At 46.3% G+C, this 25034-nt stretch overlaps 1 protein-coding gene across 2 annotated transcripts in view; it reads right to left on the bottom strand.

The window, feature by feature from the left end:
- Positions 1 to 18941: 18941 nt before the first annotated feature.
- The window catches only part of LOC133757254 (plasma membrane ascorbate-dependent reductase CYBRD1), a 32660-nt gene continuing 26567 nt past the window's right edge, over positions 18942 to 25034 (bottom strand). The window contains exons 3-4 of one of the 2 annotated variants that reach the window (XM_062187794.1): positions 23268 to 23422; positions 18942 to 22426 (exon numbers count right to left, since the gene is read on the bottom strand). In XM_062187794.1, the coding sequence (XP_062043778.1) occupies positions 22129 to 22426; positions 23268 to 23422 (453 nt within the window). In that variant the 3' untranslated portion in view covers positions 18942 to 22128. The remainder of the gene's footprint in view (positions 22427 to 23267; positions 23423 to 25034) is intronic. The other variant, XM_062187795.1, reaches the window with a different exon arrangement.

Genomic DNA, 25034 nt, shown 5'->3' with positions numbered 1-25034 from the left:
CCTGGTCTCCCATGCGGGTGCAGGGCCCAAGCACTTGGGCCATCCTCCACTGCACTCTTGGGCCATAGCAGAGAGCTGGACTGGAAGAGGAGCAACCAGGACTAGAACCCAGGGCCCATTTGGGATGCCGGTGACGCAGGCGGAGGATTAGCCTGGTGAGCCATGGCGCTGGCCCCTATAAACTTATTTTTTGTACGTTTACACGTAGCATGAAGCATTCTTCCTCGAAATTGATCAAAATGCTTTTCTAAATCCCAGCGCCAAGAGAGAGAGCCCGAGTTTGAAGCCAGAACGGCCAGGGTGGTCACCACGGCAGCCTCCGGCAGCCGGGGAGTTGCTGCCACCCCGCGGCTACTGTGGGCAGTGCAGCCTGGAGGGGGGCACCGCAGCTCAGCGGCCTCTAGTCACTCACTTGGCTAATGCTTCAGCTGAGCGCGCTTATTACCCGGGAGGACGAGGGGCCTGCGCGGTTTATTATGGGTTGGTGGTGTTTATTAATCCACAACGGCATTGTTTTTGATAGACAACCTAAGATTAAGGCTAATAAAGGGCTCTGCGAAGGTGGACTCGATAATTTTGTTGGCGTGAGAACAAAGACCAAAGTCGGTAAATAGTACCTGGATCCTCCCGTAATTACTCCGTCTTATAAATTACTGTTTTCTCCTCCTCCGGCCCACAGTCTGTCATTCTGGAAAGTATGATATATTAATTTTTAGCTAAGCGAGATCCACAGGGAGTAATCAGAGTCGGCACTGTACAGGTGTTTTCCCAATGAAAAAGGTTACGGTTGGAATTATTTATACACGACATCAGCACACTGACTGTTAACAATGTGGTTCCTCCCTGCTTGTTAAGGACTGGGAGAGACACGTGTGCCCTGTCCCCCCACTGACATTGGAAAGGTCGCCGGGATCCAGGAAAGAAGCTCCCCCACCTTCCAGCTACTAAAAGCCTTCTTTCTTATCCTTTTTTCTTTTTTCTTTGGAACAATCGAGCCCTACACAATGGTGTAAGAGTATGATTCCAGGGTGCTGGTGTTGTGGTGTAGCCGGCAGGTTAAGCCTCTGCCTGCAAAGCCAGCATTCTATACTGGAGCACTGGTTCAAATACTGGCTGCTCTGCTTCAGATCCAGCTCCCTGCTAATGTGCCTAAGAAAGCAGCAGAAGATGGCCCCGGTCACTGGGCTCCCGCCAGCCACGTGGGAGACCTGGACTGAGTTCCTAGCTCCTGGCTTCTCTGCCTGGCCTAGCCCCAACTGTTAAAGCGATTTGGAGAGTGAGGCAGCAGATGGAAGATTCTCTTTGTCTCCCTCTCTCTATGTCACTCTGCCTTCCAAATTCACTCTCCAAATTGCTCCAACAGCTAGGACTGGGCCAGGCAGAAGCCAAGAGCCAAGAACTCGATCCAGATCTCCCTTGTGGGTGCAGGGATCCAAGTACTTGGGCCACCTTCCACTGCTTTCCCAGGTTCTTTAGCAGGGAGCTGGATCAGAAGTGGAGCAGCCTGGACTTGAACCAGTGCCCATATAGGATGCTGACATCTCAGGCAGTGGCTCTACCCTCTATGGCACGGCACTGGCCCCAACATAAATCTTGAAAACAAAAAAAAAGATGGTACTGATCATGCTGCCCCTGCCACTCAGCCTCGGCCATCGGCCACTACCCGCTCAGAAGCTCTTGGTGCCCCTCCCACTGGGCCCCTCCCCCCATCACGGCAGGCCTTCCACTCCCCTTGAGCTGACCGGTCACCTTGCTTCTTTATGCTTCTATCAACACCTGTGTATCTACACACACTGCAAACGCTGTTTCATGTTTGTCCAGCTTTATTTAGGGGGCAGTAGTGAAGACACCATTTGGGATGCCTGCATCCACGAGCCGAGCCCCACTTCAGAGTTCATCTTCCTGCTGCAGTGCATCATGGGAGGCAGCAGGGGGTGGCCCCTGCCACTCATGTGGGAGATCTGGAGAGAGCTTCTGGCTCCTGGCTTTGGTATCTTTTTTTTTTTTTCCCTGTAACTTATTTTAGTTTTTTAATTCAGCATTATGATTGTGAGAGTCATTCGTTGTGTTGCTTTCCTAGAACTGCTATAACAAATTTAAGCCATAAAGTGGGTGACATAAAACACGAGAAGGCTCTTCTCACAGTTTTGGGGCCGGAAGTCAGGACTCAGGGTGTTGGCTGGGCTGCACTGCCTCTGGGGCTCCCAGGAAGGCTCTGGTCCTTGCCTTGTCCAGTCTCCTATGGCTCCAGGCAGCCCTTGGCTTGTGGCAACAACTCCAGGCTCTGCTTCTGTGTTCTCTTCCTGCCTCTCTCTCCCCTCCTTCCCTCTCGCTCTCTGCCTTTCTTTCTTTTTTAAGAATTATTTATTTATATTTGAAAGGCAGAGTTACAGAGAGAGAAATAGGGAGAGACAGAGAGATCTTCCATCCACTGGTTCACTCCCCAATGGCTGCAATGATGCCGGCTGGGCCAGGCTGAAGCCAGGAGTTTCTTCCAGTCTCCCACGCAGGTGCAGGGGCCCAAGGGCATGGGCTGCTTTCCCAGGCACATTAGCAGGGAACTGGGTCGGAAGTAGAGCAGTGGAGACTTGAACCAGCGCCCATGTGGGATGCCAGTGCTGCAGGCGGAGGCTTAGCCTTCTATGCCACAGTGCCAGCCTGCCTTCCTCTCTTGTAGGGATGCTTGTTGCTGGATTTCAGGCCCATCCAGGTAACCCAGGATGATTGCACCTGAGGGTCCTAAACACACCCCCAACCTCAGACAAGGGGTGGTATGTCAGTGGGTCTAATGCTGAGCCCTCCCAGGCGAGACCTCACCGGTGTTGAGGGGCTCAGGGTGAGATGTGGACATGGGCTGGGGAGGTGGGAAACCTGGGTCCTGTAGCCAACTCTCTACTGAGCCCCGGCCTTCAAGCCCTAGGATGATGTCTTGTCTCTGCTCTTCTTCCAAGCCACTTGATCTGACTTCATAGGTGGGGAGGCGGATGAGCAGAGATCACCACTACCCACCCCCTGGGTTTGGGCTGGGAACGCACCATGCCTTTTTCTTGGTTTTAATTCATGCATTTTAGGGTTACTAAAGTAAATAGTCAGACAGAAAATTTGGAAAATGAAAAGCAAATGTATTTTCATCCCCACTAGTAGGATTCTTGTGTCTCACTTGTGCATTTTTACCATTGTAATTATTTGAATCTAGCTTTAAGACCTACAATATGGCACCATTTTTCCTTTGTGCTATGTGGCATTCATAAATAAATTTTTCTTTTAAAATTGTTATTTATTTTACTTATTTGGGACACAGAGAGACATCTCCCATCCACTAGTTCACCACCACCCCCCTCCTCCGCCACCAAATAGGCCCATAACATCTGATGTTGGGAGCCAGGAAATCAATTTATGTCTCCAACATGAGTGACTGGGACCCAAGACCTGAGCCATCTCCTGCTGCCTCAGCATTAGCAGGAAGCTGGAATTCAGGCTGGAGCCGGGATGGTAACTCAGGTACTCTGATAGGAGATGCAGGCATCCCAAGCAGCATCCTAACCACGAGGCCAAACACCAGCCCCAGGAGTTTTGTGAAATAAGACAGGTTCCAGTGTACAGCATGGTGACTGTGTCATACTGACTGTATACTCACAGTTTGGTAAGATAGCAGATCTTAAGTGGTCTCACTGCAAAAAAAAAAAAAAAAAGTAGGCTTTGTAGGCGATGGATGTTAACTAGATTGTGGCAATCATTTCACAGTGCACGTGTTAATCAAATCCTCACATTGTACACTGTACATATACACACTGTCATCTGTCAATTAGTTCTCAATAAAGCTGGAAAAGAGAAAATAAAGCAGGTATTCTCACATCCACTTCACAGCTGCAGAAACTGAAGCTCAGGGAACTGACTTCCTGAGCTTCCACACTGAGCAAGTCCAGGGACCAGAAAGTAATCCTGCCTTTTAAAATTACTTATTTATTTGAGAGACAGAGAAGAAGGCACAGATGAACAGAGAGAGAGTGCTCCGGCCTGCTGGCTCACTCACGAAATTCCCACAATGCCTGGGACTGGGTCAGTTTGCACCCAGGAGACAGGAACTTATTCCAGGTCTCCTGCATTCAGCAGGAATCCGATTACTTGAGCCATTTCTGCTGCTCCCAGGGTCTACTTTAGCTGGAAGCTGGAGCCGAGTTCCAAACCTGGGTATTCCAGTGTGGGATGTGGACATCTTAATTGCTAGGCTAAATGCCTGCCCCCATAATTGTCATTCATAATGTGGAAAGCATTGTAATTCTTACAAGATTTTATATGTAGGGGCTGGTGCTATGGCGTAGTGGGGAAAGCCTCTGCCTGCAGTGCCAGCATCCCATATGGGCACCGATTCGAGTCCCAGCTGCTCCACTTCTGATGCAGCTCACTGCTATGGCCTGGGAAAGCAGAAGATGGCCCAAGTCCTTGGGCCCCTGCACTCATGTGGGAGACCCGGAAGAAACTCCTGACTCCTGGCTTCGGATCAGCGCAGTTCCGTTAGTTGCGGACAACTGGGGAGTGAACCAGCAGATGGAAGACCTCTCTTTCTCTGCCTTCCCTTCTCTCTGTATAACTCTGACTTCCAAATAAATAAATCTTTTAAAAAAAGATTTTATATTGAATATTTCCAGTAGACGTTTGCATGCCAACCTCTGATATTCCTTGGTTGCATAACAAGTCACCCCAAACAATGATGGTGTTCATTTTGCTCATGGAGCTATAGTTTGGGCAGGGTTTGAAAAGGACAGTGAATCTTTATTCTCCTAAGATCAGCTTGGGTGATTAGAGACTAGTGGCTGGGACCCTCTCATCTCGCTTACTCCCAGCTGAGTTGGTTGCTACTGGCTGTTGGTTAGGACCTCTGCTGGGGCTAGGGCCAGCACATCGACCCTAGACCTTCCCATGTGCTTGTCTGGCTTCTGCACACTGTGGTGGCTGAGCTCCCAAGGCAGGAATCTCAAGAGAGAACAGCATAAGGCCAAAGCTGTGTCCCCTTTGTTGACCTTGTCTGAGAAGTCATACAGTATCCCTTCTTTTTTTTTTTTTTTTTAATTTTTATTTTTTATTTTTGACAGGCAGAGTGGACAGTGAGAGAGAGAGACAGAGAGAAAGGTCTTCCTTTTGCCGTTGGTTCACCCTCCAGTGGCCGCCGCGGTAGCGCGCTGCGGCCGGCGCACTGCGCTGATCCGATGGCAGGAGCCAGGTGTTTATCCTGGTCTCCCATGGGGTGCAGGGCCCAAGGACTTGGGCCATCCTCCACTGCACTCCCTGGCCACAGCAGAGAGCTGGCCTGGAAGAGGGGCAACTGGGACAGGATCAGTGCCCCGACCGGGACTAGAACCCGGTGTGCCGTATCCCTTCTGCCATGCCACCTGTTAAAAAGCAAGTCAGTGAGGCCACCATTATTCAAGTGCTGGAGAATTAGACCTTACTTTTCATTGAGAAGAATATCAAAGAACTTAACATCATTTAAATCCATCATATGATCTCAAGATGTAAATCAGGTCCCCACCTGTAGCTCCTTTCCACCTGCAGACTGTGAACCAAGGGACAGACCCTCGGCCCCCTGCTCCCAGCATGCAGCGGTGGAACCAGCACAGGAGAACCGCGACAGACTCTTCTGTTGGAAAACGGCACACAACAGCCACTGGTGCACAGCACATAATTCATGAGCTCACTGAGCTTCCCTGCCTTCCTGACACAAGAAAGAAAACATGGAAGGCCCAGGAATCAAGGAACTTTGTCTTTTGTATAATGAAACATGAGTTCATTTTGCTCTATGTGTTCACTTAACAAATCAAGCTGTCAGAATAGTCAGCATACAATTTTTAAAACTTCATGGGAAATGGAATAAAAAAATAACTTAATTTTGATGTCAGGAAATTTTGACATCCATGTGTTGCTTTTTTAAAAAAAAAAGATTTATTTTTTATTTATTTGAAAGACAGTTACAGAGAGAGGTAGAGAGAGAGAGAGAGAGAGAGAGAGAGAGAGAGGGAGGTCTTCCATCCCCTGATTCACTCCCTAAATGGACGCAATGACCAGAGCTGAGCTGATCTGAAGCCAAGAGCCAGGAGCTTCTGGGTCTCCCACATGGGTGCAGGGGCCCAAGGACTTGGGCCATCCTTTGCTGCTTTCCCAGGCGCATTAGCAGGGAACTGGATTGGAAGTGAAGCAGCCAGGACTTGAACCAGCACCTGTATAGGGTCCCAGCGCAGCAGGCCAGGGTTTTAACCTGTTGAGCCGCAGTGGCAGCCCTGCATGTATAGTTTTCACGGAGTACAATTTTCCATGAACTTCTTGAAGATCCCGCATCTCATATACCTTCACCTTAGGAGCCCTGTATGCGCTATGTTTGGCTAAGACAACTGAACTCAGGGGGAGTTCTTGGACAGAACATGGTAGCAGGTTCTCTGCCTTCTCACAAAGAGGGAATGTACTCATGAAAACTTGCCCAGAGTGTGTTTGGTTTCATAGCTAAATTTCTGGTTCATGATCAGTTTTCCTTATTGAATATCTCATTTCTTTTTCTCAGCCATTTGTCTGTGGCTGTTGTGTGTCTGTGTTTGAGTGTGAGTGCATACCTTTATGTGGACATTTTCCCAACAAATTTGCTTTCCAGTTGTTTATTACTAACAGCTCTTGGGCTTTCTTGATGAATGCTTCATGGTACAATGAGGAAAAAAAATCACTTGGGCAAAATGGTTGTGCATTGATGAGAGATAATCAAATTATGAGATAGCAAAATGGAAACATCCAAATAAATCCTGGGGAGCATACAAAATAACTTTTCCTGATACCACATATGTTCCTCCATGGGACCAAACACTAGTGTCTATTCATTTTGGCTTATACACCCCACACTTGTCAAAATCAATGACTTCAGCCATTAGGTACAACACCAGATCTTTAAGGACAAAGATGTCGTGCTCCAATCTCTCCTTCTCTGGCCAGAAGTAAAGACGTAAATGTTGTTCAGTTCAGATCGCTGTTGCCTCAGAACACTCATGAATTGTACCTGTGGGAAATAAGGTCTTAAACTGTCGTGTTTGGGGGTTCACCACCTCGATCTGTAGCTTTCCCCAGGCTCTTGCTCAGGGCGTCTTTCCTTGCCTCTTCCTTCCAAGCTGCTCCAGCCAAGCGCATTCTGCTCTGCTCCATCTCCCTTCCTCCCTCCCTCCCTCCCTCCCTTCCTCCTTTCTTGATTTATTTATTTTATTTTATTTTATTTTATTTTTTGGGGGGAGCCAGCGCCGTGGCTCACTTGGCTAATCCTCCGCCTGTGGCACCAGCATCCCATATGGGCACCAGGTTCTAGTCTTGGTTGCTACTCTTCCAGTCCAGCTCCCTGCTATGGCCCGGGAGGGCAGCGGAGGATGGCCCAGGTGCTTGGGCCCTGCATCCGCATGGGAGACCAGGAGAAGCACCTGGCTCTTGGCTTCAGATTGGCACAGTGCCGGCCATGGCAGCCATTTGGAGGGTGAAACAACAGAAGGAAGACCTTTCTCTCTGTCTCTCTCTCTCACTGTCTATAACTCTACCTGTCAAATTTTTTTAAAAATTTAATTAATTTATTTTTTTGAAAGTCAGAGTTACATAGAGAGAGGAGGAGAGGCAGAGAGAGAGAGAGAGAGAGAGAGAGAGAGAAGAGAATTTCATTTGCTGGTTCACTCTCCAGTTGGCTGCAACAGCTGGAGCTGCGCCAATCCGAAGCGAACCTAGGAGCCAGGAGCTTCTTCCAGGTCTCCCACTAGGGGGCAGAGGCACAAGGACTTGGGCCATCTTCTACTGCCTTCGCAGGCCACTGCAGAGAGCTGGATCAGAAGTGGAGCAGCCAGGATTCGAACTGGTGCCCGTATGGGATACCAGCACTGCAGGCAGTGGCTTTACCCGCTATGCCACAGTGCTGGCCCCTCTGCTCCATCTTTCACTCTACTCAGTGTACCCTTTGCCCAATCCTTGCATCTTTTGTCACCTTTCCAAAGCCCACCCACCTCCTGTCCTTTCTGGAGCCTTCCATACCACTCACAGGCCATGAGAATTCTGGACAATTCTGCATTGAAGGATGGAAATGGGGGCATACATTAACCTGAGGACCGTGAAGTCACAGACTCACAGCGCTCCACTGTGTACTCAGACTAGTGCTCTGAGCAGTGCTGTGCACACGGAAGATTTTCAAGAGCTGGGTGGTGAGTGCATAAGAAAGGAGCTGGTTTTACAGTGAACAGAGAGATTAAGAAGCTAGTCCAAGGTTACGCTTCTGGATCCTGACAATCTTTACAAAAATCTGGCTCTTCCTGTTGGCCCAGTTCTCAGAATCTGCACTGCCCAGCTTCCAGGAATTTGCATCACCTTTGGAAGCCCAGTGGATGTTTATGTCCCCGGGGACCTGGGGATTGACAGTGCTGCAAAGTGAAGGAGTACTCAGGCCCATCTGGTATCTGACCAAGTCTAGCTCTTGACAAATGTTTTAGTTCCTCTTTCCTGGTGCTAAGGAAGCCCTTATTCTACTTTTAAAAATGTGCTCTTCAACCTCTTGTTAAATTAGACTAAACAAAGATCTGGATGATGTCAACAGGCAAGTGGAGTTCTGATAACATATTTTAAAGTGATGGTAATGTTTTTTAGGACTAAAATAATAAATGTTAATTATACAAAAAGCCGATAAAGCAGACAAGCAAACAAAAAACCCCAGGAAATTAAAAAAATGACCATTATCCTACCTGGCCCCAGGGGTAACCATTATTAATTAATGCACTATTTGCTACATAATGCTTCCAGGTATGCAAGTATGTGTGCATTTGCAAATTATTTTATATACCATTGGTTTCACTTAATTGCTTATGAACACCTTTCCCTATTGTTCATTGTTCACTTACCCACTTACCCTATCCTTTTCAATGACATAAGTTTTGCATAGTGTGAGTTTGTCTTTGGCCATTCCCTTTCTATTTATTGTTGCCAAGGACAAAGTCGTTAAAGATTTGCCACACAGATACAATCTCTGCAGTAGTAGGTCTCGGTCTCCACTTACACCTGACTTGCAATCCAGTGCTCTGGAAAAAGAGAGAGAGAGAGAGAGAGAGAGAGAGAGAGCAAGAGAGAGAGCAAGAAAGAGAGAGAGAGAGAGAGAGAGAGAGAGAAATAAAGAGGTGATGGTTTTCCACCCAGTGGGGTGTGGACCACAGTCACCACTCCACACTCGTGGCACAGTGGTGATTTAAACTTGAACTTCCTCTCCTGCTTTTGGTTAAGTGAGGTCTCACTGAGAGTGGGCCCTGCCCTCTTGCCTAAGGGCTCTCTTCCTTTCCTTTCCCCATTTGGGTGTTCAGCATGGGGTCAGACTCTCATGCCCACAACACACAGATCCGCAGCTAGAGGTTTGCCTGGACGTGTGAGCTTGACTAGAACTGGGTGCTGGGGAAAAGCCAGGATGCTTCCTCCTCCCACCTCCACCCTGGGGAGGGAAGAGCACTTGGTGGAACAGGACTTGGGCCTGCCTGCCTGTGTGCCGGCTGAGTTCAAGTTCACTCAGCCTTCTGCAAAGCTTGTATTTCCCCTTCATTATATAAGAGGGATATTTGTGACGGCCTCCATCTAGTCTTTGTGCGATATATTCTTATAAACAGATATAAGAATACATAAAGCAGTTATTTGGACTGGACTTCAGACTAGCCACCAAACTGGAGGATTTGCTTATGTAAGATGCTGAGGAGCAAACATTCTTGCTGCTACCACAGGAAAACTCATCTGACCCCATTCAGCCTGGAAACCCACCAGTTATGCAGTAGACTGGAACCAGGAAAAGATTGCCAAGTACTTGAAAGTTGTTTAGAAAGCGTCCTGGCCTCCAGAACCCTCACAGAAGGGAGCTCTCACCAGTGCAATCCTGCCCTAAGACTTCTTCCTCCTGCCCATGGACTCCATGTTCCTTTAAGAAAGGGAACGGATGGCAGCCAGCTCCATTCCAGCAGGATCAGAACAAACAGGCTGGGGTCCGTCCGTGGGTGTGCTTTGTCTGACAACACTTCTGTCCAGATACACTAGGCTTTGGGTGGGGGGCTCCCTCCAAAAAGAGCAGAGTCTGGCAGGTGAACCCCTCACTGACCCTGCATCCTCACCACCTGATTTTGTCTAGCCCCCCCCTGCGCTGAGGGAGGGGACCCCTCTTCAGGAAGCCCCCAGGCTACACCCCGGTTTATCATAATTAAATGACTGAGAACCAAAGATAAGGAGGAAACCATGGGAGCACGCGGAGAAAAGGACACAAATGGCTGCTTGCTGATTGTCAAGAAGTATTTTTGCACTTTGGAGTATACAGATTAAAAAAAAAAAAAAGCCTGTCAACCTAGAATTCTATATTCAGTAAATATATTCTTAAAAATGCAAGCGATATTGATAGATCTTTAGAAAAGTAAAAGTAAGAAAAATTTTGCAGAACAGACCTATGCTACAAAGAATACTGAAGAATGTTCTGCAGGATGGGGGCAAATGATGTCAGATGGAAACCTACCCCTCAGGAAGGAATGATGAACTATGGAAATGGTAGATATGTGGGTAAATTTGGAAAGGCAGTTCTTTTTTTACTGATTCATTTTTTTTTCTAATAATTAGTTAATTCATCTGAAGGACAGAATGACAGAGAAAGAGAGAAACATATTTTCCATCTGCTGCTTCACTCCCCAAATGCCTGAGAGCTAGGGCTGGGCCAAGACAAGTCCAGGAGCCAGGAACTCCATCTGGGGCTCCAACACTGGTGGCAGGGACTCAAGTACTGAGCCATTGTCTGATGCTTCCCAGGCACATTGGCAGGGAGCTGGATGGCACGCAGGGTAGCCAGGACTCAAACCAGCACCCCAGTGTGGGATGAGGGCATCACAGACTTAACCCACTGTGCCACAACACCCACCCCACTGCTTCATTTTTTAAAAACACACTTGATTATGTAAAGCAAAATTTTTAACATTATATTGTGCGTTTATAACATGTATAGTTATATATGACAAGACTAGAATAAGGAGTAGGTAAATAAGCCTATATGAAGGGTTTTCAAAAGTTCATGGAAAATATATATTATTAAAAAACTATGTATGCATTCCAAAATATTGTTTGCAACCAAACTCAAGCTTTTTTTTTAAAGGTTTATTTTATTTATTTGAAAGATGGAGTTACAGAGAGAGGTAGAGACAGAGAGAGAGGTCTTCCATCCACTCCCTAGATGGCTGCAATGGCTGGAGTTATGCAGACCCGAAATCAGGAGCCAGGAGCTTCTTCCAGGTCTCCCACGTGGGTGCAGGGGCCCAAGGACTTGGGCCATCTTCTACTGCTTTCCCAGGCCATAGCAGAGAGCTGGATCGGCAGAGGAGCAGCTGGTACTAGAACCGGCGCCCATATGGGATGCTGGCGCTTCAGGCCAGGGTTTTAACCTGCTACACCACAGCGCCGGCCCCCAAACTCAGCTTTTTTTTTTTTTTTTTTTGACAGGCAGAGTGGGCAGTGAGAGAGAGACAGAGAGAAAGGTCTTCCTTTTGCCGTTGGTTCACCCTCCAATGGCCGCTGCGGCCGGCGCATTGCGCTGATCCGAAGCCAGGAGCCAGGTGCTTCTCCTGGTCTCCCATGCGGGTGCAGAGCCCAAACACTTGGGCCATCCTCCACTGCACTCTCTGGCCACAGCAGAGAGCTGTCCTGGAAGAGGGGCAACCGGGACAGGATCAGTGCCCCGGGACTAGAACCTGGTGTGCCAGCGCCGCAAGGCGGAGGATTAGCCTATTGAGCCGCAGCGCCGGCCCAAACTCAGCTTTTAATTCAATTTTTTCCACAAAATTTTTGAGGTACCCACATATTATAATTCAAGAAGCAAATACTTAATGAAAAGAGGCATACCTAAAAATGTAATAGATTAATTGAATTCTAAAAAATATTCACTTAACACCCCCTCACACACACACAGAGAACAGGGCAAAATAAGAGAAAAAAAGAAGCAAAACCAGGTGAGACAAAGAGAAAACTAATAGTGAAACCAAACCATACTAATAATTGTGTTAAATATAAATAGATTAAACTCTACAATTAAAAGGCAGTGATTGTTAGTATAGGTTTGTTTTTTTTTTAAAGCACCTATACATTGTATATAAGAAATATAAAGACATTCATTGGTTGAAATGAATGGATAGAAAAAGACATAACATGCAAACAGTAAGCATAAGAAGATTGGAGTAACTATATTAGTATCAGCATGGCAGTCGTGAAGAACAATATTATCAAAGAGAAGGATGGGTATTTTTTAATGAAAACAGTGTCAACTGTAACTGGAATTTTAAAATTCCTATCTTAGCATTTACTAAGTCATTGAGACAAAAGAACTGCAAAACTGATATTCTGTTTAAGTAGACAGACATGTTGAGCATGATAGAACATATGTTGGTCCATAAGTCTCAATAAACTTATAAAGATTGAAATCATACAGAGTATTCTTATTGATTAAAATTTAATTAAATTGAAAATCAGTAAGATATTTAGAAAAATTCCCAAATTTGGAAACCAACACTTCTAAATAAGGGAAATTGGGGGTGAAAATAAAACCAAATGATTTAAGCTTCCTTCCAATTTTCAGAGGTTAGAAAAAGAACAAAGCAAGTCAGGAATAAGTAGAGAAAAGGAAAGAATAAGCATAAGAAAAACAGAAAAAAGCAAATAAAGAAAATGAACAAAGCCAAACATTTGCCTTTGAGAAAACAAAATTGATAAATCCATAAGCAGATTAATCAAAAGAAAAAAAACTAGTCACCAAAATCAGGAACGAAAGGGAGAACATTACTATAGATGATGCAGGTTTTTTTTTTTTTTTAAAGATTTATTTTCTTTATTTAAAAGGCAGAGTAACAGAGAGAGGGAGAGACAGAGGCAGATCTTCCCGCTGGTTCACTCCCCAGAGGGCCCAACATCCCGGGCGCGGCCAGGCTGTTGCCAGGAGCCAGGAGCTTGCCCCTGAGCAGTTTTCTATGACGTAGTTTAAGACCAGGGTGAGGCATCCGTTTTTATGCTTAGGTTTGATGAGGCAGGAAGGGCCATGTAGAAACACGACTCTAAATAAGGGGTCTGATGGAAGTCTCAGCTGTTTGGTCAGACCCTCTCGGCTCCGCGCCCAGCATCCTTCCCTTCTGCGAGGTCTCAGGACTTGTAGTCAAGGTTGGTCAGAGCATCATACATAAGAGTGTCAATTGTTAAATCAACAACAGAAGTCACTGTGCACTTGCTCCCCATGTAGGACCTCTGTCCTTAATGTGTTGTACTATGAGAATTAATGATAAAACTAATCTTCAAACAGAACTCTATACTTTGTGTGTCTGTGTGGGTGCAAACTGTTGAAATCTTTACCCAGTATAGAGTTGATCTTCTGTATATAAAGATAATTAAAAATTAATCTTAATGAAGAATGGGATGGGAGAGGGAGTAGGAGATGGAATGGTTTGTGGGTGAGAGGGTGGTTATGGGGGGAAGAACTGCTATAATCCACAAGTTGTACTTTCGAAATTTATAGTTATTAAATAAAAGTTTTCCATTTTAAAAAAAGATTGGTCTGAGGATGTTGCTGTTAACTTTTTTTTTTTTTTAAAGATTTACTTATTTGAAAGTCAGAGTTACAGAGAGAGAGGAAGAGACAGAGACAGAGATTTTCCATCCACTGGTTCATTCTCCAAATGGTGGCAATGGTGGCCAGGGCTGGGCCAACCCGAAGCCAGGGGTGAGGAGCTTCTTCCTGGTCTCCCACATGGGTGCACAGGCCCAAGCACTTGAGCCATCTTCTACTGCTTTGCCAGGTGCATTAACAGGGAGCTGGATCAGAAGTAGCGCAGCTGGGTCTTGAACATGTGGCCAAATGGGACGCCAGCATCCCACACAGTGGCTTAACCCCTGTGCCATGGCGCCCAGCCCTGTAGCCAACTCTCACACAGATGAGTAGAGGAGAGACAAGTAGTATTTCTAGGTTTTACGCTGGCTTTGGGAGGAGAAGTTCCGGTTTCTGACCCACCTTGGGGAAGATGAATTCTAGATTCCATGACTTGGCCTGGGGGAGAGTGAAGGGCGAGACAGGAGGGTGGAGAGAGAACCTCACTCCGAGGCCTCACTGTGCTATGGCTTTCTGAGCCCAGCGCACAGGAGTGCCAGGCCAGGGGACAGAGGAAAGCACTCTGGGACAACACCCGGGCAACTGGTCTGCTACCAGCTGGGCGGCTTGGACCCACACCCCACCTCTCAGAACCTCATTTGGAGAGTGAGGTTAAGGGGACCTAACTCATTGACTTCTATTTAAGGTCAAAAAGGAGACAGATTCTCATGACTCCCAGGAGGGCAGTCACTAAGGTGACTGGAACTGAACCCTGGGCGGCCCTGAGGATCCTCCTCCCAGCCCCCCACCCTGAGGAATTTCGTGGTCTTCTCTCCAGTGGCTGCCATGATGCACGCTCTGCAACCCGTGGCTGTCCCTTTGTGTCCCCTGTTGGCAACCACCAGTTCCTCTCTGCCATCAGCACCTCCACTTGGCCTCAGGATTTTCTCATCATTCTGGCCTATCTCCCGTTCTAGACCGGAAATGAGAGCAAATTTAGCCCGTGGAGCACATGTGGCCTGCCACCTGCTTTGTAAGTGCAGTTTCATTGGACACAGCCTTACTCATTCGTTTCAGTGTTGTCTGGCCCCTTTTGCTACAACTGCCAAGCTGAGCAGATGCAACAGTCACGGCGTGGCCCATGAGCGTCTCTACCTGATGCTTCACCAACCTTCCTGACTTCTGGTCTACACTTTCCTCATGTCACCTGACCATAGGCACTCTTTTAGTTTCAGTTCTCACGGGGTTATTCTTCAAGTAATTCCAAGTTCTTAGAAGAGACAGAAACAAAACGGCTACCCTCTCTTTATGCTGGGAAACCGTAGGTGTGTTGGGCAGCCATGGAGAGGCTGTACGTGGGTGGTATGTGCTCTTCTACCCCTGCCCAATTAGCTGTGGCTGAGATGTTGTCAGGAAAACACAGCTGCCTGGACAAGCTGGGCACATGACTGACATATCTAATACAATTGCAAATTAAATTAAGTAACTGGTGTAGCAGGCAAAGCTGCCACCTCCAACACTGGCATCCCATATGGGCGCCAGTTCATGTCCCTGTTGCTCCCTCCATACTTCTGACCCAGCTTCGTGCCCTGGGAAAAGCAGCTGAAGATGGCCCCAGTGCTTGGACCCCAGCCACCAACGTAGGGACATGGTGGTTCCTGGCTCCTGGCTTCAGCTTCGCCCAGCCCTGACCATTGTAGCCATCTGGGGAGTGGACCAGTGGATGGAAGATCTCTCTCTCCCTCTGTCTCTCTGAAACTCTTTCAAATAAATAAATAAATGGTTATTTCTTTAAAATTAAATGAGCTAATATAGTCAAAACTAATGTTATTGCGCTTTAACCACATACAGTATTAGAAGTACTCACAATTAAGATAAATCTGAAGTGAAATATAATGCTCCTAATATTAATGTCAGTGACAAAATATGATGTAATATAAAAACTAAAGTCACATCCAATATTACAGCTCTATTGCATAATAAGATATACATGGCATAAAGTAGCATAAACATTTCCCAGGAGACGAAAAGAAGAAAAAGGCTAAAGAAGTGGTCAGAAAGACTGATGAATGTTGGCGATACCTGGATGCTAACTGATTCATCTTTCTGATTTGGAAAACAAATAAACACACGCATTCATGCATTGTGAATTATACTTTCTCAAGGACAAGTTACTATAAGCACAGAGTTCATAACAACCAGCACTTTTTTTTTTTAACGATGCAAAATATTTATTGCAAGTTAGCTATTTTATGCAGTTTTCTCCCTCAGTGGATCAGTGGTAACCACCTCTTTTAAATCTGTACATAAGGTTATCAAAATAATCCTTGAAATCTCACAAAAATTTATATATATATATATGTATATATATATCTTAAAGATTTATTTTTTTTTGAAAGGCAGAGTTACAGAGAGACAGAGACAGAGAGTCTTCAATCTGCTGGTTCATTTCCCAAATGGCTATAGCAGCCAGAGCTGGGCCAATCTGAAGCTAGGAGCCAAGAGCTTCTGCAGGGTCCTCCAAGCAGGTGCAGGGGCCCAAGAACTTGAGCCATCTTCCACTGCTTTCCCAGGCCATAGCAGAGAGCTGGATCGGAAGTGGAGCAACCAGGACACAAACCAGCACCCATCTGGGATGCCCGCACTGCAGGTACTACTGCACTGCTACGCCACAGTGCCAGCCCTCAAAATTTATATTTTACAATCCACCTTGAATATCAAGGCTGCAAGAATAATACATTTTCTAAATCCCAATATTTTACAGCTGTACCCAAGAACAAAAACAAAAAAAACCACACGTGCTTGGTTAAGGGCTAAAGTTATGCTTGGTTAAGGGCTAAAGTTATCCAAGCAGTCAAAAATAAAATAAAATATCCAGATTATTAGAATTAATTTAATACAATTATAACTTCAGTACTCACTTTGTCATTGCAGTGCTTGAGCACAAGGGTGCGTGCCCCAGGGCTGGCAGTAGAAGCTGTTGCTGCAGACCAGTGTCGCCTCTGCATCTCTGCACTCCCAGCTCCCCCCATGCATTGCCCCCTGTGCACTGGGTGTATGTGTACACATACACTTTAAAAATATTCCCCCCAAACTTTTTTTTAAAGATTTATTTGAAAGGCAGAGTTACAAACAAGGAGGGAGGGAGAGAGAGAGAGAGAGACAGAGAGGCCTTCCATCCACTGGTTCACTCCCCAGATGGCCACAACAGCCGGAGCTGCGCCGATCTGAAGCCAGGAGCCAGGAGCTTCTTCCAGGTCTCCCATGCTGGTGCAGGGGCCCAGGGATTTTTTAAAAAAACCAAAACGCTCCTTTGTTTTATTTATTTTATATTATTATTTACAAGGCAGAGAGAGAGATAGACAGATCCTATCTACTGGTCCACTCTCCATATGCCCACGAGGGCCAGACCTGGGAACACCATCCAGTTTTCCATCCTGGGTGTCAGGAACTCAACTACTTGAGCCATCACCTGCTGCCTCCCAGGGTGTGCATTAGCAGGCAGCTGGAATGAGGAGGCTGAGCTGGGACTCAAACCCAAGTACTTGACATGGGACATGGGCATCCTAATGTGGGTCGTAACCACTGTGTCAAAACCCGGCCTAAGCAATAGGCACTTCCTCTAGATTTCTCCACCCTAAATCCGGCTGGGGTTGCCTTCCACACCACAGTGTGCTTGCAGTGTGGATCCTGAATGGAAGGAAGTACCATGACAGTATTTTTTGTTTTTGGTGGTTTTTTGGGGGCAGGCAGTTAGACAGTGAGAGAGAGACAGAGACAGAGAGAAAGGTCTTCCTTCTGTTGGTTCACCCTCCAAATGGCCGCTACGGCCGGCACACAGTGTCGATCTGAAACCAGGAGTCAGGTGCTTCCTCCTGGTCTCCCATGCGGGTGCAGGGCCCAAGTACTTGAGCCATCCTTCACTGCCTTCCTGGGCCACAGCAGAGAGCTGGACTGGAAGAGGAGCAACCAGGAAAGAACCGGTGCCCCAACCGGGACTAGAACCTGGAGTACCAGCGCCGCAGGTGGAGGATTAGCCTAGTGAGCCATGGCGCTGGCTATCCACAACAGTTTTGAAGCAGTCCACTGGGGCCGGCGCTGTGGCATAGTGGGTAAAGCCAATGCCTGCGGTGATGGCATCCCATGTGGGTGCTGGTTCGAGTCCCGGCTGCTTCGCTTCCAATCCAGCTCTCTGCTATGGCCTGGGAAAGCAGTAGAAGATGGCCCAAGTGCTTGGGCCCCTGCATCCGCATAGGAGACCAGGAAGAAGCTTCTGGCTCCTGGCTTCAGCCTGGCCCAGCTCCAGCCATTGCAGCCACTTGGGGAGTGAACTAGCAGATGGAAGACATCTCTCTATCCCTTTCTCTCCCCCTCTAACTCTGCCTTTCAAATAAATAAATGAATCTTAAAAATAAAAAGTCCTGGCTGGCACCGTGGCTCAATAGGCTAATCCTCCGCCTTGTGGAGCCGGCACACCGGGTTCTAGTCCCGGTCGGGGTGCCGGATTCTGTCCCGGTTGCCTCTCTTCCAGGCCAGCTCTCTGCTGTGGCCCGGGGGTGCAGTGGAGGATGGCCCAAGTGCTTGGGCCCTGCACCTGCATGGGAGACCAGGAGCAAGCACCTGGCTCCTGGCTTCGGATCAGCGCGGTGCGCCGGCCGCAGCGCACCGGCCGCGGGGGCCATTGGAGGGTGAACCAAGGGTAAAGGAAGACCTTTCTTTCTGTCTCTCTCTCTCACTGTCCACTCTGCCTGTTAAATAAATAAATAAATAAAATAAAATAAAAAGTCCTCTGATAGCAATATAAAAAGTATGCTACTTAGAGGATGCTTTCTGTAGAAACCTGACAGTATTTTCAATAAAGAAACTTAGAACCATGTTGAGGCAGGTGTTGTGCAGCGAGTTAAGCCACTGCTTGCAACGCCCACATGATACTGTGGTGGGACTGGTATTGATCCCAGCTCCTCTAGTTCCAATCCAGCTCCCTGCTAATGCACCTGGGAGGCAGCAGATGATGGCCCAAGTGCTTGGGTCCCTGCCACCCATGTGGGAGACACAGATTGAATTCCTGGCTCCTAGTTTTAGCCTGGCCCAGCTCTGGCTCCTGTGGGCATTTGAGGAATAAATCAGTTGACAGAAGAATAATCTCTCACTCTCTCTCTTTCCCTGTTGCTCTTTCAAATAAATTAATTAATTAATTAATTAATTTTAAAAAACCCACAAAATCCCAAAAAGCCATGATTAAGAAACTTTCAGAACAGTGCCTACACCTTTTAACCTGGACAAACTGAAAACACAAAGCAGGCTTGCAAAATAACTTTTATTACTATATAAAAACAAGTCAAGGAAAAATAGATGTGCATTTTTCTATAAAATTATAAAATATTCAAGATATTTAATATCTTTCCATTAATGTGCTGAGATAAAAAGACAAACTTAAAGACAGACTCTTCTTTTCCACTTAAAGTTTTCAGCTACTTTGTAGGCGATAGGGAATAATAATTCTCCTTTTTTCATATACTTTCCTGTGTATAGCTACAAGACATAGCAGTTACAGTTTTCTGTTGGAGTTATCCAAAAAAAAAAAAAAGGAACTACCAAGATAAAATTTCAACCCTATGGCCATAAAGTTAGCATAAGGCTGTACTTCTTGGTTTGGGCTTAACATTTGGCAATACGATCAATCAGTATTGCCCTGGAGTTTCCAACTCAGCAGGGAAAAAAGAAAACTGAAACCACTTGTCAGCATTCCTTAAAAAGCGCAACTGCCTTCTTTGTCATCTCATTGTGAAGTCCGAGGTGCTGTTTCCAGACAGCACGGTTTAGAGTGAATCCACACAGGAAGCAAAGTGCATGGGAGGGCGGCCTCCACACAGACAGCACAGGAAGCTGCCTGCTGTGGGTGACATTAAGTCAAACAAGAATATTCATTTGGGTTTCTCGTGTTGATCTGGATGAATATTAAAATAAAGCTTTCTTTTCTGAAATTAGATTATGGGGTGAGCCATGCCAGATTATCTCTGCAGATGAGAGAAGCTGTAATTATTTTAGGCGGTTTCAATCACTGTTTTGGAATTGATACCTACTGCTTTCTTCTCCTCTATTCTTTGCAGGCTTTTTAATGAGATATTTTTGGGAGAGATGTTTTACATAGGAAATATGGGCTTTTGAAAGATAATAGTGCAATTATCATTAGAATTAAAAGCCCATTAACAGTCTCAAACAGAAAGGGTTTCTGGATATATTTTACTATGCATTGTTTTCAAAAAGGCTGAAAAAGAAAGACAAGAAGTTCCTATAATATCTGTAAGATTACCCTCACATTAGCCCACAGGAGAGATAAAATAAAGGGCTGAGATGAGAGGGACTCAAATAATTCGCAATGGAGCTATTCTAGTGCTAAATCTGCAATTAACTGCACTGATAACCTCTTTCTTGGCCTATATGAGAAGGGATGGCAGCCTCAACTCTTGGGGCCTGGTTTGTAGCCTCCCAACAAACCCTGATATTTTGTGGTTCACCTTTATGTAATAAAACACCACTTATCAAAATACAATTGCGGGTGGCCATGTACTTACTACTCCTTCTATTCTAACACCAGGAGCCTGTCCTGCTCTACCTGTGAGGAAGTTAACTTTGTTACTTCATGGCAGGTGTTGGGTGGGTCCCTGGGGGTCCGCCTGCTGCTACTAGTTATTCTTGAAATAGAATAAAACTAAATAAGAAGAACATGTGTTGCAGCAGGGGGCTCCTGACTGGTTGCCCATGATGTCTGAGACGTGTGATGGAGTGCAGCTCACATGTACCTCTGGAAGCAGCCATCAGTTATCTTAAAAAAACGAAATCCACAAGCACCAATAGCAGTAAGTGACTGTGGTGTCAACTGTACAGTTTTCCTATGCATTAACACGGTTCTGTTTAGAACTGCAGGGAAGCCAAAACTCAGTCAAGAAGTGAAAAGCATCATTTCAGCACAGGCACTCCTCTGGGTTTTACTGCAAGTCTGGCGCCCAGACACAAGTCCCCACTCACCACTGAGAAGTCAGAGCTCAAAGCGTCCCCTACAATGCCACCAAGATCAGCAAGGACCCTGGCAGCTGTCCTGGGGCAGGGCAGACCAAGAGACAGGTGTTTCCTAGCTCCACACTAAGTGCTCCAGTGGCTAAGATCCTGAAACTGCATTCAGTTCATTTGAAATGGACAGATGTTCTCACCCAAATCTTTCACCAATCTGGACACAACTTAACAATCAAAGGGGCACCCAGGGGGCGATGGTTTACTAGCCATGGCAGGAGCCCCATGACATATTTCCAGCTATGGGGGTGGGGGTGAGGTAGTGGGGGTAGGGTTGAGGGGGAGGAGTCTTTTCCTCGGTTCCCAGAGGGCTCTTATCCTTGGAAGAGAGCCAGCAACCAAGAGCCCTCTCTTACCAACTCCACTCCACTCCAGCACCTGAGGTTTGTTTTGTGCAGGCCTGGGAAGGAGGTACCAATTAGTACAGAACAGGAAAAGAGCAGGCAAGTGGTTAGGATCACGCACTGAGGAGCCCGATCCAGGATCTGATCTCAGTTCCTCCATTTACGAGCTGTGTGACCTGGAGGCCACTCCCTCACCTCTCTGAGTTTACCTGTAAAGTAATACCTGGTTGTCAGTCTGGGTACTGAACAAGCTAACACTTGGGAAGTGCTCAGCTCCAACCCAGATCCTTAAGGGAAACGCTCTTTAGAGACTGGTGGGGCAGTTGGTGCTGCCTGAGGATCCAGGCATATTGTCATCCTACAACATTAAAATCTGTATCATAAAGGACAATAGTCCCAGGAGGTCTTGGGCTCGGCAGCTGAGTTTTGGGGAATCTTCCAAGTCCATCAGACAAGATCTCTTCAGCTACCCATCACCCAGCAACTGCCCCCAAATACCCTGATACAAACCCCGGTGCCCAGGGCCAATCTGCACCCAAACCAGCCAGGGAGGGAGCAGATGGCCACCACGGGCAGAAGGGAACTAGTTGTTCTCAATTTCTCCCATACTTTAGTCATGATGTCTCTGTTACATAATGGTCTAAATCCTGTCCCAGACAGTCACGCCCGATTTTAAACCTTTAGGGCTGGTTCTGCCTACTTCGGAAATCACTGGGCTCCCAGAATTAACTCAAAACAATCACATGACAAGAGGCAGGGGATGCTGCCAGCTTATCAAATTAATCAGCTGACTGCTGCGTTCTGAGCTCCGCTCTGTGCAAGGCGCTGCGCTAATGCTTTGGTCCACAAGAAGAAAGAGGTTACACAACCACAGCTGGCTATCAGCTACTATCTATACATCACAACCTTTCTAAATCACGTAAATTCGCAGGCCTTGATCAACGCAATCGCTTTCAAGAAATCCTCTTGGACAATTAAAATAAATAGACACTATGCAGCTCAATCAACTTATGTCTAAACAGGAAAAGCTAAGCTTTAGCGCTAGTTTTTAAAGCGGAAGTTACACAGCTACGCTTCCACGCCGCCTTACATGGTGGATCGCTGCCCAGCCTCATCGAGGGCGAAGTTTCTTTTCCTCGCCTCACTGTTAAGCTCTGAATCGGATTTGTCCAGGTTGTTGCCAGGGTTTACCGCCACGGAGCCTTCCGTCCCCTCGGCAGCGCCCCCATTCGTCTGGAGAAGGGTAGAACTCGGCTCTTTAGGACGTTTCCACTGCGGTCTGGTGGCGATCCATAGAATGAGGGCCCCGAAGAGCAGAATCAGAAGGCCCAGGGTGTTTGCGAAAACGCCTTCCGGTGGGAATGTGCTGTAGGCAGGGTTTGTCCTAGGAGAAAAACAGATCTCCGCGCTTAATTACACATGGGAGACACAGCAACATGCACAACAGGCTTGAATGCATCTGCTCACAAGGCACACTGGTCCGTTAGAGATTGATGTTCAGGAGAAATCTCAGTTATGCTGTAACTCAGTAGCGTATTTGGAAATTATTAAACATCATTAGTTATGAAAGCAATACGGCATCCGGAAAAATGCTCGTATTACTTACAAATGGAAAGACAGATAAAACAAAAACATAGGTACACTGTAATTTTATTAACATAAAAACATGCACATCAGAGAGAATTTATAGCTTTAACAGTTGTTTTGGGGGCGGGTGTTTGGCCTAGCAGTTCAGATACCTGCATCTCACATCAAGGTGCCTGGGTCCAGTGCCAGCTCTGGCTCCGGACTCCAGGTTCCTACAGATGCAGACTCTGAGAGGCAGTGGTGATAACTCTCGTAGCTGGGCTCTCTGCGTGAGAGACATGGGTGGAGTTTCCAGCTGTCAGTTTCGCCATGAAGCCTCAATGCCCTGGCCATTGCAGGCATTTGCAAAGGGAAACAATGAATGACAACTTTCTTATCTCTGCCTCTCTCTTTCTCTCTCAAATAAATAAACACAAAATTTTTAAAGAAGCTGTTTCTTAAGAGAAGTGCATTTGCTGGATTTTTTGGTCCTTCTAAGCTTTTAATAATATCATATTATACGCATGATGCCAAAAGTTATTCCAACATAAATATTTAAAACTTTTACTATTTAAACATTTATATTGAATTTTCCCATTGAACAAGTATATAATATTTTATAGCTTAAGTATTACAGTTAGGAAGACTATACAACTTACAGGACAAAAAAGAGCTTCTCGGTCAGTCCCATCAGTGATGTTGCAATCACTGTTGCAAAGAGGAGGAGTCCAGAATACACGTGGACGGGCATGACAAGTGCTCGCAGAGAAAGTGGCGCCCAGGGAAGCAGAAAGATCAAAAAACCTAGGACAAGCTAAACACCAAAAAGTGCCAAAGTTAATTTTAAATGATTATTATATAAAATCAGCATATGCAAAATAAGAAAACCTCTCACTGGGAGCCAAGAGGCATAAAGTGAAGTGAGGGTCCCCGCCCCGGTTACAGTACCCACAGGTGACAGCTAGGAGAGTCATCTTCTCATGTATCCTTCCAGAACAGTGCTAGGCCTTTATAACCATATTATATGCAAAAGGTATAATTCATATATATACTATACAGCTTTTAAGATGGGACCTTTTCTATGTATTGGTTTAAAATATATATTGCATTTTTTGAAAATATTCTCAAACCAAAACACGTCTATTGGGGACAGTACTGTGCCAGGTAAAACCGCTGTTTTCAGTGCTGGCATTCCAGATGGATGCCAGTTCAAGTCCCGGCTGCTCCACTTCTGATCCAGCTCTTTGCTATGCCCTGAGAAAGCAGTAGAAGAAGGCCTAAGTCTTTGGGCCCCTGCACCAACATGGGAGACTCAGAAGAAGCTCCTGGCTTCAGATTGGCTTAGCTCCAGCCATTGCAGCCAATTGTGGAGTGAGCCAGCAGATGGAAGACCTCTCTCTCTGTAACTCTGCCTTTCAAATAAATAAATCAATCTAGTCCTAGATTGTGGTCCTAGGCCCTAGCCCAGCCAAGGCTATTACAGGCATTTGGGGAATGACCAACAAATGGGAACTCTCTCGGCCTCACAAATAAATGATTTAAAAAATGTTAGTGCACTTTGATAGGCTGATTTACACATTTTATTGTTTGCTCAATACCACACATACCTGCATATATTAGAAATGGTTTGGGGCAGGAAGGGGTATTGGTGTTGTAGTACAGTGGGTTACACTGGGAGCACTGATTCCAGGCCCAGCTGCTCCAGTAAGATCTAGATTCTTGCTAATGCTCCTGGGAGGCAACAGATGATGGTCCAAGTACTCGGGTCCTGGCCACTCACATGGGAAACCCAGATGGAGCTCCTGGCTCCTGGCTTCAGCCTGGCCCAGCCCAAGTCATTACGGTCATTTGGGGATGGAAAATCTCTCAATCTCTCTCTCTTTGCTTCTCAAATAAATAAATCTTTTTTAAAAAGTGCTTCAGGGGCTGGCACTGTGGCATAGTGGATAAAGCCACGCCTGCGGTGGTGGCATCTCATATGGGCACCAGTTCGAGTCCCAGCTGCTCCATTTCCAATCCAGCTCTCTGCTATGGCCTGGGAAAGCAGTAGAAGAAGGCCCAAGTCCATGGGCCCCTGCATCCGCATGGGAGACCCGGAGGATGCTCTGGCTCCTGGCTTCAGATCGGCCAAGCTCTGGCCATTATGGCCATTTGGGGAGTGAACCAGTCGATGGTTCACTCTCTCTCTGCCTCTGCCTCTCTGTAACTTTGCCTTTCAAATAATAAATAAATCTTTAAAAAATTATGAAAAGTGCTTCAAATGATAAAATAATACATTTATAATTTATAAAAACTTATAAAAATAATTATTTCCTTTTTATTATTTTAAAGATTCGTTTTTTTGAAAGAGTTATAGAGAGAGATGGAGGGACAGAGAGACAAAGACCTTCCCTTTGCTGGTTCACTCTCTAGATGGCCACAGTGGC

Source organism: Lepus europaeus, chromosome 1 (assembly GCF_033115175.1).
Source record: "Lepus europaeus isolate LE1 chromosome 1, mLepTim1.pri, whole genome shotgun sequence".
NCBI lineage: Eukaryota > Metazoa > Chordata > Mammalia > Lagomorpha > Leporidae > Lepus > Lepus europaeus.
Note: the sequence above shows the minus strand (reverse complement) of the source record. Positions and strands in the feature narration are given on the sequence as shown.